The sequence below is a fragment of the Esox lucius genome, chromosome 6, assembly GCF_011004845.1.
Source record: "Esox lucius isolate fEsoLuc1 chromosome 6, fEsoLuc1.pri, whole genome shotgun sequence".
Lineage (NCBI taxonomy): Eukaryota > Metazoa > Chordata > Actinopteri > Esociformes > Esocidae > Esox > Esox lucius.
Window position 1 is genome coordinate 13,082,187 of NC_047574.1, and position 15,537 is coordinate 13,097,723.

At 41.2% G+C, this 15,537-nt stretch overlaps 1 protein-coding gene across 4 annotated transcripts in view; it reads right to left on the minus strand.

Annotated features, from left to right (window-relative positions):
- Positions 1-4,841: 4,841 nt before the first annotated feature.
- Positions 4,842-15,537, minus strand: part of ttbk1b (tau tubulin kinase 1b) — a 30,718-nt gene continuing 20,022 nt past the window's right edge. For 3 of the 4 annotated variants that reach the window (XM_010889110.3, XM_010889109.3, XM_010889111.3), the window contains 2 exons: positions 9,152-11,217; positions 4,842-8,975 (listed from right to left, as the gene is read on the minus strand). In XM_010889110.3, the coding sequence (XP_010887412.2) occupies positions 8,525-8,975; positions 9,152-11,217 (2,517 nt within the window). In that variant the 3' untranslated portion in view covers positions 4,842-8,524. Of the gene's footprint in view, positions 8,976-9,151; positions 11,218-12,315; positions 14,441-15,537 lie in introns of those variants that run through there. The other variant, XM_020047655.2, reaches the window with a different exon arrangement.

Consider the following 15,537-nt stretch of genomic DNA (forward strand, 5'->3'; position numbering starts at 1 on the left):
TTAGCATACGTCTTGTTATTTAGGAGTATGTGTATTATATAGCTTGTTATTACCATTTACAGTTCATTATACACAGGACACCAGCACTACATGGGGAAAACCCCGCCTCCTGTTCATTTTCAGGAAAGCGGTGAGATGCCAGGTGGGCAGAGGGCCGTTGAATGCCTGTTGGATTTCCTTCATAAATTGAATCACCCTGGTATGCCTGGCTGTCATTCCAAAAGCATGAATTATGCTACAACTCCTGAACAGTGGGTTAATCCTTCAGGCATGTTTTTCTAGCAAAGAAAAAAACACATTGCAGACTGGCCAATAAAAATAAAATATTAAGATGGGCAAAAGAACACATACTGGACAGAGTAAGAACACTGCCTAGAAGGCCAGCATCCTGGAGTCGCCTCTGTTGAGACTGGTGTTTTGCGGGTACTATTTAATTAAGCTGCCAGTTTCTTGGCAATTTCTCGCATGGAATAGACATAATTTTTCAGAACAAGAATAGACTGAAGTTTCAGAAGAAAGTTCCTTGTTTCTGGGTATTTTTAACCTGTAATTTAAACCCACAAACGCTGATGTTGAAGATACAGAACTAGTCTAAAGAAGGCTGGTTTTATTTCTTCATTTTTCTGTGGTGCTAACATTATCACAAAAAGGCTTTTCTAATGATCAATTAGCATTTTAAAATGATGAACTTGGATTAGCAAACACACTGTGCCATTGGAACACAGCAGTGGTGGTTGGCGAAAATGGGCCTCTGTACGCCCATGTAGACTTTCCTTAAAAATCAGCCGTTTCTAGCTACAATAGTCATTTACCATATTAACAATGTCTTTCTGACCAATTTGATGTTATATTTCTGGACCAGAAATGAGTTTTCCTTCAAAAACAAGGACATTTCTAAGTGACCCAAAACCTAGTGTATGTTGTCTTATATTTATCATATTTATTGTCCACTAAAGTTTAGTGTTATTTTGTTTTTAATACTTAGTGTGGAAGCCAGAAAGAGTAACTGCTGTGTTTATGGGGATCTAAAATCCTGGCTGGACACTCTGATATCTTTTTACAAAACTGAAACAACCAGAAGAGGGATGGTGGGATCTAAGTGCCTTTAGAACAATCTATTTTCTAAACTTCTGTTAAGTATTTCAAAAAAATTGGATTGATTACAACAGCTGTTCCAAAGTAGATACATCATAGGTATACAGCATGGCTACTTTAGAACATTGTTTATGGTCCTGTGGTCCTATGCACTTAGCCTATGTTCTCATTCATACTGCAAATTGGTTGATCGATTCAAAGTGCCATTACGGTTTTCAAGTTAGTTGTGTATTTTTGCTGATATAGGTTATTGCATTGTGTTGTGCAGTACAGAAAACTTTGTACTAGCTTGTACTATCCTGGTTTGCTATTTAAATATGATTTGTTGTAGACAGGCAACAGAAGACACTAACTTACCATTCACCTTTGCCCATAAAAGAAGTGCAAGAAAGCAGAAAGTGGGCAGGAAAGGTAGTGGTGCCTTTAAAAGCATAAAATATTAATGTACTTGACTATGCTGTGAACGAGGTACCTTTTTTTTGGACTAGTTAGCACTATATTCATTGTGCCATCACTGTATTAATATGAGGAGTTTTTATTTGCTTGTTAAAACACTATATAACAACAGAATAAATACAAATAAACACTATTCAATAAAAAGTACAAACTTTGTCTTTTTGTCTTGGGTTGTCCAATAGGTAAACAAATATAAAGAAACTAGGCAAGTTGACAGAAATGCAGTCAACTGCATCCAAATGCTGTCCAAACAGCTGTCTGTATCTAATGAACAGTACTTCAGAGTCATTTCCTTGAGGGACAGGAGGATATCCAGCAGTGCCTCTTCAGCATCTGGCAGCGTCACATGGCACCAAAGAACCGATTCATACAAGAAATATGATGATAACCACAAAAACGTTGCAAAGATGATTAAGACCTACTCAGTGTAGAAGTCTATAGATCGAACACACACAATATTTGTAACAGTGTTGTAGGGAGTGGAGACAGGCGCAGGAAATGTGGTAAGGGTTTCTACAACCCAACTCAAAGCATGTCAAAAACTGACTGGGCAAGGCCTAAGCAAAGTGAGGTGAAAAGCCTCCAAAACAGAACACACGGACGAAGCCGGAACAATACATTACACATACGCATAGACTAGTCGTACTCAATGCACGGTGACATGGAAATAATAACCAACACGGCACTGGGGAAACAAGGACATATACATAGGCATGAAAATCAGTGAGAATGGGAAACAGGTGTGGGCGACAATATGGGAACAGTCCGGGGTGAGGGTGATTAGCCGGAGCAGTGGTGCCTAGAAGGCTGGTGACGTAGACCTCTGGAGCCGGTGTAACGGGCGATCACCTGCGCCGGAGAGATTCGTGACAATATTTGACAAGCCCCCTCAGTGCCCTGAACTAAATAGAAGCTTTGTAGGATCCCCTGGGACAGGGAAAATAAAAAAAGCTGCCATGGTCAAAAGAAGAGTAAAGGCAAATCTTGCAAAATTCTTACCATTGGACAACTTGAGAAAAATGACTAAAGGCAACTCTAAAGGAGTTACGGTCTTGAACGGCTAAGCTGGGAGACACTGGGCAATAATCCGATCAAAAGTGGTCCACAAAAGTGCCCTTTGTGGTAGAGTGGCAAAAAGGAAACCAATCACATTAACTCTAAGCTAGAGCATACATTTTTTTAAATTTGCAAATGTCTTTGAAAGTGACCGAGAAATGATTAATACACTTAATAACACAAAAGCTGAAGCTTTCACCAAATGAGTAGGTCATTCACAAACTAACAGCCATTCTTGAACGACTCTTTTAGGTGAATGTTGGGAACTGAATCACATAGGTGAAAGGAGCTGTCCATTTGGCTAATTCTTAAGCTAAATCAATGATTATTTGCAGGGGTGTAAAAAGTACAAAGTAGAAGTACTCGGCTGTGTTCACTAGTTTTGGGAAGTTCCTAAAGAAGGGTTAAATAACCATGAAACCAGAGTTCTTAATTGATAATTTAAACTCTTCCTTTTTATTTAATTGATCACTAGTTTGTTTTGAACTCCCTTTACCTGGTTATTTAGATCTTAATTAGATACTTCCCAAAAGTAGTGAACACAGCCGAACCCAGTTGAGTACTTTTACTTTGTACTTTTTACACCTCTGATTATTTGTAGATAAGGTGAAAACATATTCACTAACAAGTGTACTGTATATCCACACTGCAGAATCAATAAATAGTGGGGAGAGAACGTCTTTGTGTTCTACGCTCATTTTTCCAGGAGGGTACATTCAGTTAAAAAAACAGCAGGAGACCAGGTAATTACGACAGGTACGTTGTTACCTATTTGAACATGCATTTCATGCTCTAACATAATTCTTTCCTATTTTTTGTTGTTTTCTTCATTGTTTTGGGGTAATTTTGAAGCATTTTGAACAAAGAGCCATTCGGGAGCCAAATTAGTCGGCTCTTTCAGGTGAACAGAGCGAGAAGAGCCATTCGAGAGCCATATGAGCTGGCTCTTGCAGGTGAACAGAGTCAGGAAGGGCAGTTCACCAAAAAAATGCCCATCACTACAAGCAAGTGCTGAATAAATTCATAGTCTACACATAAAGTAAATTAACAATAACACATTTCCCAATTTTTTGTGGGGTCCTAATTCCATATCTTATTGACCACACCAGACATACAAGTCACTAAATTGACAACAGCTTGTCTCACTTTTTTTCAATGGCTCAAATACAAAAGGGTCAATGTCCTGGAGTGGGCCAGTCAAAGGCCAAATATGCGGAAATCTTACTAACGCTACCTGACTTCTCACATCAAAGATATAGGCAGGTGATACTCATTCTCCTAATAATTTAACAAGGGTGAACAGAAGCTTGTCATTACGCTACAAAAATACGTATCTACAGTTACAAGACCTCTCTGTTAGCTGCAGTTGGATCTGGATCATCAATGCCCACCCCCATTCTAACTTGATGATGCTCATATTGTCATTGTAACGTCAGGTCTATCAGTCTTCTCGTGTTGCTGCTGTTGTCATTGTAACGTCAGGTCTATCAGTCTTCTCGTGTTGCTGCTGTTGTCATTGTAACGTCAGGTCTATCAGTCTTCTCGTGTTGCTGCTGTTGTCATTGTAACGTCAGGTCTATCAGTCTTCTCGTGTTGCTGCTGTTGTCATTGTAACGTCAGGTCTATCAGTCTTCTCGTGTTGCTGCTGTTGTCATTGTAACGTCAGGTCTATCAGTCTTCTCGTGTTGCTGCTGTTGTCATTGTAACGTCAGGTCTATCAGTCTTCTCGTGTTGCTGCTGTTGTCATTGTAACGTCAGGTCTATCAGTCTTCTCGTGTTGCTGCTGTTGTCATTGTAACGTCAGGTCTATCAGTCTTCTCGTGTTGCTGCTGTTGTCATTGTAACGTCAGGTCTATCAGTCTTCTCGTGTTCCTGCTGTTGTCATTGTAACGTCAGGTCTATCAGTCTTCTCGTGTTCCTGCTGCTCAACAACTTTACTAAAGACGTTTGTCAAGGGCACATATTACATTAAGTTGTAATCACTTACTTTCCTCTTCTGGGTGGTAGACACCTACGTAAAGTTTATATGTTTTGTGCATTTAGCTAGCTATCTTCCACAACACACCCAAAGCTACTGTATTACCTATTGCAGTGCATCATTTCATTATAATGACTGTTAAAACGTACATGTAATTTATTATATCAATTGTACAGTATGTCAACATTATGGAAAAGTTTGAAATAAGATCAAACTAAAAAGACAACGATTAAAACCAAGACAGTAATATCCAGCATAAATGAAGCAGGTCTTTATTGTCGTCATCAGTGATCAAATGGGTAACTTGTCAGCAAGCTAGTTCATATAATAAGCAGATAATTTTATAATGATTAAATTCATGAAACAGTCATGCAAAGTCCATCCTTGTTTGGGCAGACTGAGAGTCCAAAGATAAGCAAACATGTTGATGGAGAACTGAAAACATCTTGAATGTAACCATAACAGAATAATATCTGTTCCCTCTCCCTTACACAGTTTTATGTATTTATCAAAGCAGTACATGTACAGTAGTTAATGCTTTACAGCAGATCCTTCACCTATTCTTAAAAACGTAAGTAATGCAGTGTTGTAATACTCATTATTGGTTGCATTTTGTCATATTTCAGACCATAATGAATGTTCTACAGTTATCTCCCACCAAACCATATTTTAGCATCATGCCAAATTATATATTCAACACCACACTAATCTAAATGTAAAATGTTTGGTTTGTTAGTCTGAATGCAGCAGTATTGTTAAAGCTTGAAGAGGTTTCATTTGACACTTCTGAAAAATAAATATAACAAATGCAAATACAAATATTTTTTAAAACAGTTTTTTGATTTATCAAATAAAAATAAAGATTTATTTATGTCTCAAGAAGTAAATTATGTACAACACTACTGGCAAACTATTATGGAACACCAGAAACAAGTAGCTATATTTCAAGCCATGCCACATTTCTTAGAAGTGATAACTTAGATGGATCAATAAAAAGCAAACTTGAATTAGTGTGAGCCAATGAAATTGCTTCATATTAAACCATTAATGATTGACATTCACATAGCAGCTCTGCTTGTCTCACTAAATTGCTAAATACATTTTTGGGTGATGTCAGAACGTCGTCTGGGTATTGTACACGGCAAAATTAACAGATTTATTAACATTGTATTGTACTGTCAAAAATGTATCACTATATTGTTTTATCCCTGTCATATGATATGAAATTATTATTTCTGTAATATAAATGTAACACTTCTGAAGTGTAGACAACAAAGAACAGTGCAAATGAAAAATACTCTACAATGATGTTTATAACAGCCTGCATGTAGTAAGAACAGAATTAGAAAAATTATAATTAAGAAAAGGGGATAATGAACGACTGACAAAAAGATCAATTTTTATAGTTATTCAGGCTATAGTCTTGTCCAATTTTGACTACTGTCCAGTAGTATAGTCAAATGCAGGGAAGAAAGACGTAGCAAAGCTGAAGCTGGCTCAAATCAGAGCAGCAAGCCTTGCCCCAAACAACACTCAACGAATTAACATTGACAAAGTAGGGCTAATATAGTGTGCACGCCATTTTCTCTTGGCTAAAAGTAGAAGAGTGAAGGGTTACATCACTTCTTGGTTTTATAATATTATTGTCACTCATAGTCCAAATTGTTTTAACCTATATAACATACAGCTTTGACACCCATACTTACCCGAAAAGACATGCAATCAGTGGTCTCTTTACAGTCCGTAAGCCCAGAAGAGAACAGAAAGCAAGGAGAGCAGTACTTCTATAGAACCATGACAACATGGAACTGCTTTTTACCTCAAGCAACTCAAGCGTGCAGTAAAATCTGACGAATTGACATCACAAAATTAACAAATGAGGAAAAAAATACAAATAAAAGATAAAATAAAGATAAAACAGCAGGGAATGCAAAGAGAGACACGCACACATGGCTACAAATTACTTGTTGTTGTTTTGAGTTTTCTTTTGAGTTTCAAATTTTGTGTGTTTGTTTATATTTGTTTGTCTGTAATGTTTACATGTTAATGATTTCGATGAATGTCGTCGATTGTGAAGGTATGTGTACTTCTGGTGTATTTTTTTTATTGTCGAACCCCAGGAAGACTTGCTGTCTCCAAGGCATCAGCAAATTGGGATCCAAATAAATGTATGAACAAACTGATGATTTTACACCTGAAGTGAACATTCTGTGAAATTGTATAGCTAGCACCCCCTAATCATGCACATATAAGCTGTAATACAAAAATAACAGAAATCATTTTTCTTTTGACACATTCCTACTTATCTACAGAATATTTAAATGTGATTCTGTTGTGTGATTGGTCACAAATGGCACCTCTCTATATAGAGCGCTACCTTTGAACAAAGTCTTATGATCGCTTGTCACAAGTAATGCACAAAATGTGGAATAAGCTGAATTTGGAACGCAGTGGTAATCTCTACGTACATCTAGTGAATTTCCCAAAAAAGAAAAAAACACTCATCTGGTTAAAACCATCTCCCGAGGTAGACAAGAACACATGCAGAAAATTAAGAAGCCACAACTAGATACGTTTACGCTATCTTGCAAAACATATTGATTTTTCATTCCCCCTCAAAATCCTTTTCTATCTATGAACAAAGAAAGACAATAAACGACATACATTTTGGGAATGCTTAAGAATAAGGTAACATATTGTAAACTGTTAACCTTAATTCAAATTATGATATAGGCCAGAAATGTTTTAGACAGCTTAAGTAGCTTCTTGTCAAGGGTTGCATTGTCAAGTAAACACATTCATGGAACTTTGTAGATGCATTACAAAGGTTTGTGAGACTGTATAATACTCTATCAGACATTATTTATACAGCACACATTTTCAATCCAACTGTGATGGCCTTTGATTGGATGTAATAACGGCAAGCAGAAACTGCACACTGCCACAAATCCATATCTGATTCTAATGAACACGATGGTAACACTTCAACTGAAACACCTTGTAAAGTGTTATAATGCTCTCAAAACATGAATTACATGTCATAGATTCAGTCATTGACCATAGTGAAACTTTCCAATCATGTAACAAGGAATGAGAGTGACATTCATGAACAAACTCTGGTGCCTAATTGCTTTTAATGTGCAGTTTCAAAATGCTCTATAACAGTCCATAAACATGCTTACAACGTAACAGAACAGTTCATAACTCTTCATAAGGAGTATCAAATAAAATGTTACCTTATTGACTTCTGTGATCTGACCTAAATAAAGTGAATTCCATAATGTAGCTCTATATCATTTTTTTATCTCACACATGATTTCAAGCACTTCTTTAAGCAACCTAATCAATGATCAGATGAGACTGCTGCTCTGCTAATGCAATTGTTGTATTGTCCCTGGAAGCTTCCGTAATGGGAGTATATAAGAACAGGTTTGAGAACAGGTATTAATAAGGCATGTGAGGGCTGTTGTACCAAGTCAGACTCCATTAGATTCCCCCAGACTTAGGGTTGGAATCACAGGGGGGCTAGGGAACCCCCTTAACAAATCAGGAACTGTCAACAACATTCATCTTGGGCACCATCGTTGAGCAATTTGTGATTCAAACCCTGCTAAGGAACACGTTCCCAGACTGGTGCAGTGAGGCATTAGCTGCAGGAGGTAAAGAACAACACCTACCTCCCTAGTCTGTGTGGCGCTGGGAGTCACATCCATGGGCTGGTGCTCATTTTAGTGTTTGGTTCTTGGGCTTTAACTGTGATTAAAAGCAGACGCCTATTTGCTATCCAAAGCTGAGAGTTAAAATGTAGCGTTTTCCTGCACGGTCCGAAAGAAACAAGTTTGTGGAGTTACTCTGACATACGGTGGATAAAGGTGTGTGTGAACTGCATTGTGGACAGTCAAATGAATAGATCACCCGAATATACTAAGCTAGGATATATTATCTGGTGGCTGCCTTGCTTTCAGCAGCATCCGTCTTCCCCTTGGTCGGAGTGGACGTAGATGATGACGGGTAGAGTTTGCTTCGCCTCCTGTGTGTCCCAAGCGCTGAAGTGTCCTCGGTCTGAGGTGGTCGGGGCTTTAGCGGAAGTGCGGTCTGCGCCCGCACGGATATGAGTTGCCTCCGGACCTCGGTGACTGCGGCTCCCCGGCGTGGCCGCTGAGGGGAGGGGCTGTCGGTCCTGGAGGTGGAGTAGCTGCGTGGGGAGGTGCTGAGACAGCGGGGAGATGGGTGTAAAGAGGCAGGGGCTTGGGAGATGACCCCACGCCCTGGTGCCGGGGGGGTTGAGGAAGGGGAGGAGGAGTCAGCCCCAGGTCGGGACTGCAGAGTCTGGGACCTCTGGTGGAGCTGACCCTTCATGCTTGAGGTCCTGGATTTGTGAGATTGATGCCTGAAACACAGAGAAACAACACATGGACATGTTTCTTGGAATTCATAATTCCGTTCCGATAAGGATGATTATTGCTAATGAATATAAATAATAACAGACACACAGAAGGCATCTTCTGACATTTGTAACTGATAAGAACATGTGTTTCCCAACAGATACATTTTTACTGAACTTACCTGGTATACACAGTTGAATGTTGTGGCTTGTGGACATTAGCAGTGGTGCTATTTTGGGGGATGACATGAGACGGTGTTGCAGAAGGTCCCTGGAGCTTAACAGGCGTGACAGGTCGAGGTATCCTACTCCTCTGACGCCCTCCACCGCTCCTCCTCACCCCCTCAACACCCCTCCCCTTCCTGGGTAGAGAGTCGTCATCATGGGTGTCTTCTTCCGACTGGGTCTCTGCTGCCGCTTTACAGCCGTCATCCACGGAGGACGCTGAGGATGCAGAAGCCAGTCGTTGCATGCGACCTTGCCTTCTTTCCATGACCAGCCGGGCTAGGTGTGGTTGCTTGGTCCTCTGACGGGACTTGACCGACTGAGATGCCCCCGACTGGTCCTGGTCTGAGCCTGTGTCCTCTTCGGACCGAGAGAGAACCGGGATCCTGCTCAGTTTTGGAGGCCTGGTCTGTCTGATAGACTGTACAACTTCGGCTTCCACCGAGCACACTTTCACTGCTTCTAGATCGCCAGGGCCCTTAGGTTTTTCCAGTGAAGAGTCTTCTTTGTTTGGTTCAAGCTCCATCTCAGGGAAAACAACAATAGGGGTGGCCCCTTGTAGAAACTCTAATTTGGTTTCTCTATGAACAACCAGGACATCCTGTGCTTCAGGTTCTTCAGGGGAACCAAGAACAGAAGAGAAGAGGTTCTGGAACTGGATTACTGCCTGAGCCTCATCCTCAAGTTCCCTCTGTTTTTTTGTATCTTTTACTGAAGAGATGAATTCATCAACTTCTTTCCTTTCATCCTCCATCTTAACCCGGGGTTCCCCTTCTAAGGCACCTGGGGCTTCCTCCTTTTTATCTGGTTCCACCTCGTTCTTCCCCTCTTCTTTCTCTTTGTCTCTCTCTGAAATGTTATTCTCGAACCTGTTATCTTCATCCCCTGCCACGTCTTTCTCGATGACATCGTCTTCGGATACCCGCTCCCTCCTCTCAATGTCGTATGTCTTTTGGGCTTCAGCCTCAGACTCACTCTCCCTTCCCTCTTTGCTGTCTAGGCATTGAACCTCAGATCCACTCTTCCTCTCCTTCTCAACATCATTGTCTGAGACATCTCCGTCAGATGGGCTCTTCATGTCTCTATTTTTCTCTCCCACTGAGAGATCCTCCGGCTCTACATCTCCATCTGGTTCTTTCCCCCTGGCCCGATCTTTCTCTCCCTTCCATAGGTATTTGACTTTCTCCAAGCGATCGTCCTGTTTAGCCGTGTGCTCCTCAACCAGGCTGGGGAGCAGCACCCTGGGCTGTAGATTCCCTGAGGAGCTCATCACATTTTGGTGGGTGGTCTCCGCAACGTGGACAAACGTCCGTTCCACTTTGGTGAAAGGAGGCGACGTGCTGGTGGGAGTAACCACACTGGACGCCACATTAACCAGAATGGCAGTGATGGCCATCAAACACGGTTTGGGCTCAGACTTCAGCTGGGAGGACAGAGTGCCTGGCTCGGACACATCCAGCAGGCTTCCCAGGGCTCCTAGCGCCCTCTCGCCTTGGGGTGTGACGGCTGCATAGGTCCCCTGGTGGCTTCCAGCATCATCCGGGGGCAAATCGCCCACAACGGCCAGGGACCGCCTCACGTCTCCAGGCGATAAGATCACCAGCGTCTTGGAGCCTTCCTCCAGCTCCAGTTCACCGCCCAACCCCGCTCCCCCAGAGGCCCGACGAGGATATTCTCGAAGAAGCTCGTCTGCGAGGAGAGTAGAGGGAGCTCCATCATCACCCTCCTGGCTGTGCTCGCTGCTTTTGGGGCTCCTGTCACCGTCGGACCCTGCCCCAGCACCTTCTATGGTGTTTGGGACGTCCATTGCCCCATCCTGACCCTGCTGAACACCGGATCCCGAAGCAACCTCAAAGGAGGTTTGGAGAGGTGGAAGGGTGACAGTGAGCATTGCAGAAAGGAAGTCAACCCGTCGTAGGCGAAGCTGTGCCTGCATGCTCAGATCAGGCCTCTCTCTCACCATGCCTTGGAGGAGAAGGTCCTCCATACTGCCACCCTGGTATGAGTTGATAGGCTCCGGTGCCTGCAACACATGACAGAGACAGGCTGTAGTACACATAATGTAGGAATACAAATGAAAAACGTTTGGCTGAACCCTAGGACAGAAGACGTCGTCAAACAGGATCAGTACTCTTAAATAAAAAAAACAAAAGATACAGAACAGACACAGGGAACATTAAACCTGCCGGTACCTTTATAATGACTTACAATGTGGGTTCATTGAGTAAACACCAAGGAAGGAAAACATTTCTGCAAAGTACTTCCCCAAATACTTTAATAATCGTTTGTTTGTATTACAAGCATAAGTATATATACACACACTCGCATGTATAGAGTATATATGGACATACACAGACATGTAATACTCTCATGTTTTCTTTAAAATTGCTAAACCCAGCATGATTTCAAGTTAAATCATGTGGACCCGTGGTTGCCTAATGCATGTACAGCTGTGAAGTCACATGATATGCTGACAAGGTGTTAAAATGTTGTCGATCCTTCAAAATACTAATATTCACGTTTTAAACGTTTATTTTTTTTAATGCTTGAAATACATGCTTTTCAATACGTATTGTTACTGTACAGGGTTAATGTGATACAAAAACAAATGTCTTTTTTATATTAACAAAAGGTGAGTGTTCTCCATCTTCCTTTACAGCAAAAGATACCTGCGGATCTCAATGTTGTTCACACGTATGATTATCTTTTACATTCACTCCAAATTGTCTTGTATTGTCTTACACATTATTACTTGGCCGACCCACCTTACCTCCCACATAAATGTTTTTGCAATGAACTAGTGGTGATAGTGTGCTCAGTTTTGCCAGTACTGCCAAGCATAAGACATGCCAGAAAGAACTGGCAACAAAACTGTTTTGTAACTATTAGTCATTGAAGCAAGGATCACTGGGTAAGAGCATTCCCAAAATCCATTTTAAATGTTACCAGCTAAACAAAATGATTGATGTGTATTTTTTTAACACATGCCTACTCAGGCAATCTTTTTTTTATATTTATTTGGGAAAAGACCCTTAGCGCTGCAGATACACTCTAGGCCAATGAACGCATGGATGTGTCACAAACAAATCAGACTTTACTAAACAGATCAATCAAACTGGAGTCCAGTGATATCCTTTATTGTGACAACTGAACAGCGACCAGGCCCACACTCACACAGTGCCAGAGGGTAGGTCTGTTCTGACAACCTAAGAACTGAGCTTAACCAGAGGGTGACAAATACATTCAGAAAGTTTTGTTTTTGGATCTCTGAAAACGAACATTTATGGAAGACTAGCCAAGCAGATGTAGCATAACATTTTTGTCAGATCTATATATGGCCTCAATTCAATAAATCCTCCGTTGTGGTGTTTACTCAGTATACAGTAGCACTTGTTCTCTGAAGGTCAAATTAAATTACAGAGCGGTACTGGGTACTAATAAATCCATAGACTTTGGGATTATTATGATAATGGATGGGGACAGAAGCATGTTCACAACACAGTGTAATGTATGTGTTGTGATGGTGTAAATAATTGAATTGTCTCTCCATGGCTAAATCATAACACAGATGATGTGAGAGCAGATAGCTCTCTAGGATTGTAATGCTTGTGTGAGCGCTATCTGCTTGCTGTTACTGTCACCATGCTCCTGCTCCAATCCTGTCATTAAAAAAACACATTTTAAAATAATTTTGTCCTTCGTAAAAAATCAAAATCTACTACTACTACTACCACTGCAAACAATGGGTGGAAGTAATCCTGTACATAAAGACGCTCCTTAACATTCAATTGGTTCAACTGAATTTAAGCCTAAATTGCCTCAATTTAGGAAATTACAGTAGTGAGTAACACGTTTTGACAATATAGACATTTCACAAAATCTATTGCAGTTATTGCTGCAGCAATATGATCCTTGTGCTCTGTCCAGAATCCAAACAGCAATATTAAAGGCAAAATATATAGAATGATTCACAACAAGAAGCTAAACATAATAAAACATAAATGTTAGTAAAACATATGTAGTTTAAAGAATATTACTGCTGCTAACATTACCAAAACTGTGAAAACTGACTCGAAGATGCAAATGTTAGTTTGCAAATTAATAATACAATTTTATTGACATGTTATAGACATGTTATAGATGTGTTATATACATGTTAAACTTTTATATGTGGTAAGACATGGCGGCATTCCACTACAATGATGGAAACTATTGCCTATCAATCTATTGCCTATAAATATATTGCCTATAGTGATCCATAATTGACCCTAAGACGGTAAACACTCATATAGAATTTCCTTCTTTTCACATTCTGGCATATTGACTATGATAAAGCAGCATCCACAGTGACCATTTAAATAGTAGCTCTGGTTTGTCATTTTAAGTAACATAAAATAACAGATTGTGGCTTTAAAAACATATCAAAAGAGAAGAATACACAAGGATAGGAAGGGAAATAGTCTTCATCATGATGATGATGAGTACCATGTGAAAGTACTGTTTTCAACCCACTTCCACACATTCACACACAAATATACATACACCCACAATCATACAGCACTTGGATAAAAACAGATTTCCAAAACAGAGTTCTAGTGTACAGTAAGAACGGGTTGACGGTATCCGTGGTTACAGATCTTTGGACCACGTGGATTGTTCTCTCCCTCCCTCCCTCCCTCTCTTTCTCAAGCTCTCCTTCGCTCTCCAGAAAGGGGCAGGGGCTCAGTTTATTGCGCAAGAAAAAGAACAAATCTTGTATTCTTTTGTGTATTATTTCCTTTTGATCCCCTCCAGTCCTCCTAGTTACAGCCAGGGGCATGTGGGTCCGTTTGAGGAGGGAGGACAATATTGTTGTTTTTGTGGCTTGTGAAAAAGCGCAGCATGTAATTTACACAAAAACGTTAGATACAACTGCTAATGTTTTGTTTTTTGAAATCCGATCACGTCTTGTTCATTAGTTTGGCCAGCATCTGTTGTATCTGGAGTCGGGACAGGTTGAGAACCGTGTGTCGGGGTCGCGACCCCCCGGGGCTGCCAGGTACCAGGGGCATGTGGCGCCGCGAGGGGATACGGGCGGGACTGCTCTCAGCCGAGCGGCTTCTCTGGATCAGCGCCCCAGCTTCAGAGTTGCCGTGGGGATACTGCTCCGTCTCCAGGGTAGAGGACGAGAACACGTACGACGCCAATCTTCTCAATTGGTTGGGCCTCGGGAAAGAGTGGTGGGGGTGGGGCCTGTCCTCCTCCAACTGAAAAAGACCAATAAGAGTGGAGGAGAAAGGCATCAGGCGGGGGTGTGGCCAAGAAGACTCTTGTCTCTTCTCTATCTCTGCTGGCACGGAAACGACTGTGTCTCTGTGTGTCTGTGTGTCTGTGTGCATACTGCCGTGTGTTCATCGCACACACGCAGACAGCAGAAAGGGGAGGGGTCTCTTTTTCCAATCTGTTTTTGGGAGGGCATGATAGGAATAATACAAAAATAAAAAGAACGAGACCTAAGCACAACGGTTTTGGTTGAGTTTTATTTTGGATGGTTGTTAGCGTTTCACTGTTGGACGTGAATGTGCCAGGCAAGGCCAGTGTTATTTTGGGCAATATACTGCATGTAAACGGGTTTCCGAGATGCTGAGATTGGCTTGGCGCGGAGAGAGAGAGAGAGAGAGGAGAAACAAATCCTTTCTTGTTTTGTGAAACAGTTTAACATGACCCATGACATTCATACTGTACATGCTCCTTTGATTGATACCTGTCAATCAGATCTGCTATCATGTATTCACACAACAGCATCCTGGATCATCAGCACAAAATGGCTGACCTGGCTGCTTCCTTCCACAAAAAAGGAATCCCCACCGACTTCAGCAACGTAAAGCTGCGCAGCGTCCACACTACTACGGCACTACTCATAACGTATGATTCATTCGCACAGCTCTGCGTCCCGGCAGGAAGGAGTTCATTCTTCATTAGCTATGGGAATATGCAGTCTTGCTGCGCACACTGGTCACTACCAGCATACAAACACTATCCATTATTGCACTTCAGGACAGCTGTGTCACAGGATTTATTTGGCAAACAGATGAAGCAAAACATTCAGAAAGCGGAGAACAGTGTATACACTATATAGATGGACCCTCAAAAAGTAACTAACAAATCCTGAGAAGACAGAATAAGTATACTAATCATTCAGAACATCACAGGGAAGTAACATAGACAAACAGCCAGAGAAATACAAACACAAAGACAGACAGTGGGCCAAGTCCATCCCAATATAATTTGAATTCAAATTCAGTTTAAATGGACCCCGACCCAGACAAACACACTGACACAACAAGACACACACCACTTCTCT